Consider the following 2,926-nt stretch of genomic DNA (forward strand, 5'->3'; position numbering starts at 1 on the left):
CGCGACCTGCAGATTGCGAGTCGAGAGCCCTAACCACCTGGCCATGCCGGGGGCCCATCTCTGCTCTGCCCAACACAGATATCGAAACCTGATCTCTAGCATTGTAAGTCCGCAGACATGCCGCTGTGCCACTAGGGGGGGGGGGGGTATGAATTTTAGTATAAACAGGTTTCTTGTAGTGAAAAAACAAATGTTCATACAAATTGAAGAACTGAACGCACTGGATACAGTTAAATTTCTAATTATTACTTGGTGTTCCTAACTCTGGTTCCTAAATACGATAGACCACACATCGTTGTGGTAAATGTTTGTAGCTACAAGGTTCCTAAATACGATAGACCACACATCGTTGTGGTAAATGTTTGTAGCTACAAGGTTCCTAAATACGATAAACCACACATCGTTGTGGTAAATGTTTGTAGCTACAAGGCTCCTAAATACGATAGACCACACATCGTTGTGGTAAATGTTTGTAGCTACAGGATATTAGCACCAAATTTTCCAAATAATTAGGATGATGACTGTAGTTTTTTGTATAGGGTACTCAGCAAGACTCGTATTAATAACTTTTTGGATGTGTTCAAGCAATTATTTTACCATCATGTTTTTTATTATCATTATTATGCTCTATTGTAGTGAATTGGAATGTAACTGCCTAATACAGAAAGAAAAAGAAAGGTACTGAGAAAGAGAAGAATGATTGATTGTTATTATGCACAAAGCTACACAAAGGCCTATCTGTGCTCCGCCCACCACGGGTATCGAAGTCCGGTTTCTAACGGAAGAGAAGAATGATCAAATATATTACATATTAATGTTTTATTAAGTCAAACTTCAAATATCTTACACAGTTTCTAAATAACTAGAACTTTTGAAACTATACCTTTCTTGAACTCAGTAATCGAGATAACAGACGAACCAGAAAAGTTACCTATTAATGTTACCTAATATCAAACAAATACTTGATTGGCTAATGTTAATGAAATAATATTATAGGAATAATGATTGTCCTGTAGTCTGTATTTTATTCTTAATATAGTATAATCTTGGGAAGACCATTAAAACAACCCTCGTGAACGTCAAGGCTCGATGGTGAGCATTAGAATGTTTATTGGGTATTGTGACTGTTTTGCATTTTACATCGAGCTACAGTCACTGATTTCTTTTTCTGGTGCTTATGTCACTAATTTCTGTTTCATGGTACTTACGTCACACAATATTTTCACAGAGTACAGCACGCGCCCTATAAAATCCAAGTAAATCTAGGAGACTATGTTCTCAACTCGAAGGTAGAGGGACTACCGAATGAGAAGTTTGGAGTGATTGATGTACGGCTGCACCCTAACTTCAGATTCACCCCTCAGGCGGACAGGTTCGATGTAGCCGTATTAATCCTAGACCGGCCAGTGCAGTATAGAGCTAACATCCGTCCTATTTGCCTTCCTGAGAAGAATGCTGACTTTCTTGGCCAGATGGCGTACGTTACAGGCTGGGGGGCACTTGAACCAGGTAAGATTTTTTTTTTCGTGTAGCTATTTTGTTGTTGTTGTAGGATTTTTTAGGGCTGTGTATAAAACGGCCCCTTTCTGCGTTATCCGTATAACATGGATTTGACTCATCATAAATCCGTAAGTTTTATCATATTTTTTACATGTCCTAATACATTAGTATTAGGCTTATTACATTTTAAACATTATTTTCTTAATCTAGTCCCTTAGAGATTTTTAAGAATTTGAAGAGTAATTTTATCATAGTTTGAAAGTTGTCTAATACACGTATATATAAATACAAGCTCACTAATGTATCCATATATGGCAGCATAGGATCTTCTGTACAAATTAATAAAGTAATATAAGGAAATTACCTGTGGCATTTGGAAAAAGTCTATTTTCAGTAAATTTTAAATTTAACTAAGATATGTCTATGAATGTAGATTCCATTAAAAAAAAGATCCTAGAGTAGATGGGACTCCAATACTACATTATAATTTGTATTAATACAGAGCTAAGTTTATAGAAGCTAAGAGGATAGGTGGAGTAAAAGTTACTATATAGTTGGTATTACATGGTTGGCACTAAAGAAGATATTGCAAATACAATTTAATCCAATGTAATTATTGTTTATCTCAGAGTAAAAGTTAGGAAGTAAACTACGTTCTAAATATTAAATGAAACAACGGTATAATCATTTTTGCTCCACCCTGTATATTATAAACGTTTAAGTATTGGTTTTAAAATGGAGGTTGTGATTACCTTTAAAAAAATGTAATGGACTCCCCTCCGTATTTGTTAAAGTTAAATGTCATATGATAACGAGTTGTATAGATTGACTTTCGTATGTGTTTTAGTATTATACTAAGCAAACTTGTTTTTAATAGGTTTTGTTATGTTCATTGTAAAGCCATTATATAACTATTAATAAAAATGTCTGTGAACTATGGATAGGAGGACCAATAGATTTAATTATATTTTCATACACACATAAGCCTTAACTTGTAGGGAACTAATAAAGTGGCACCATCTTGTTTCTCCCAGGGTCGAAACTTCGTCCGAAAGTTTTGCAACACGTGCCTGTTCCTGTTATTAACAACCGTGTGTGCGAAATGTGGCACGGTCTACAAGGAATCCACATCCAGATCCACGAGGAGATGATGTGTGCTGGCTACGAATTTGGAGGCAGAGATGCTTGTCAGGTACAACTCATGTTACTTTTGTTACTTATTATAATTTCGAATGGCCTGAAATTGAGTTAAATGATACTTTAATTTCAGTAGTTAAATTGTACTTTGGATTTAGCAGTTAAGTAAAAAGCCGATGTATAGTCAGTTTATGATATTTGCCAATAAGATCGATACACACAGTTTTCTTTCTTAACACAAATGTGTTTTAATATACACACCAAAATACAATTTACAATAACAGTTATT

At 35.0% G+C, this 2,926-nt stretch overlaps 1 protein-coding gene across 1 annotated transcript in view; it reads left to right on the top strand.

Annotated features, from left to right (window-relative positions):
* Window positions 1-2,926, top strand: part of LOC106464858 (transmembrane protease serine 9-like) — an 83,854-nt gene that overhangs the window by 74,356 nt on the left and 6,572 nt on the right. The window contains 2 exon segments of the mRNA XM_022392653.1: window positions 1,229-1,509; window positions 2,535-2,692. Coding sequence (XP_022248361.1) covers window positions 1,229-1,509; window positions 2,535-2,692 — 439 coding nt within the window.

Source organism: Limulus polyphemus, unplaced genomic scaffold (assembly GCF_000517525.1).
Source record: "Limulus polyphemus unplaced genomic scaffold, Limulus_polyphemus-2.1.2 Scaffold1762, whole genome shotgun sequence".
Taxonomy (NCBI): Eukaryota; Metazoa; Arthropoda; class Merostomata; order Xiphosura; family Limulidae; genus Limulus; species Limulus polyphemus.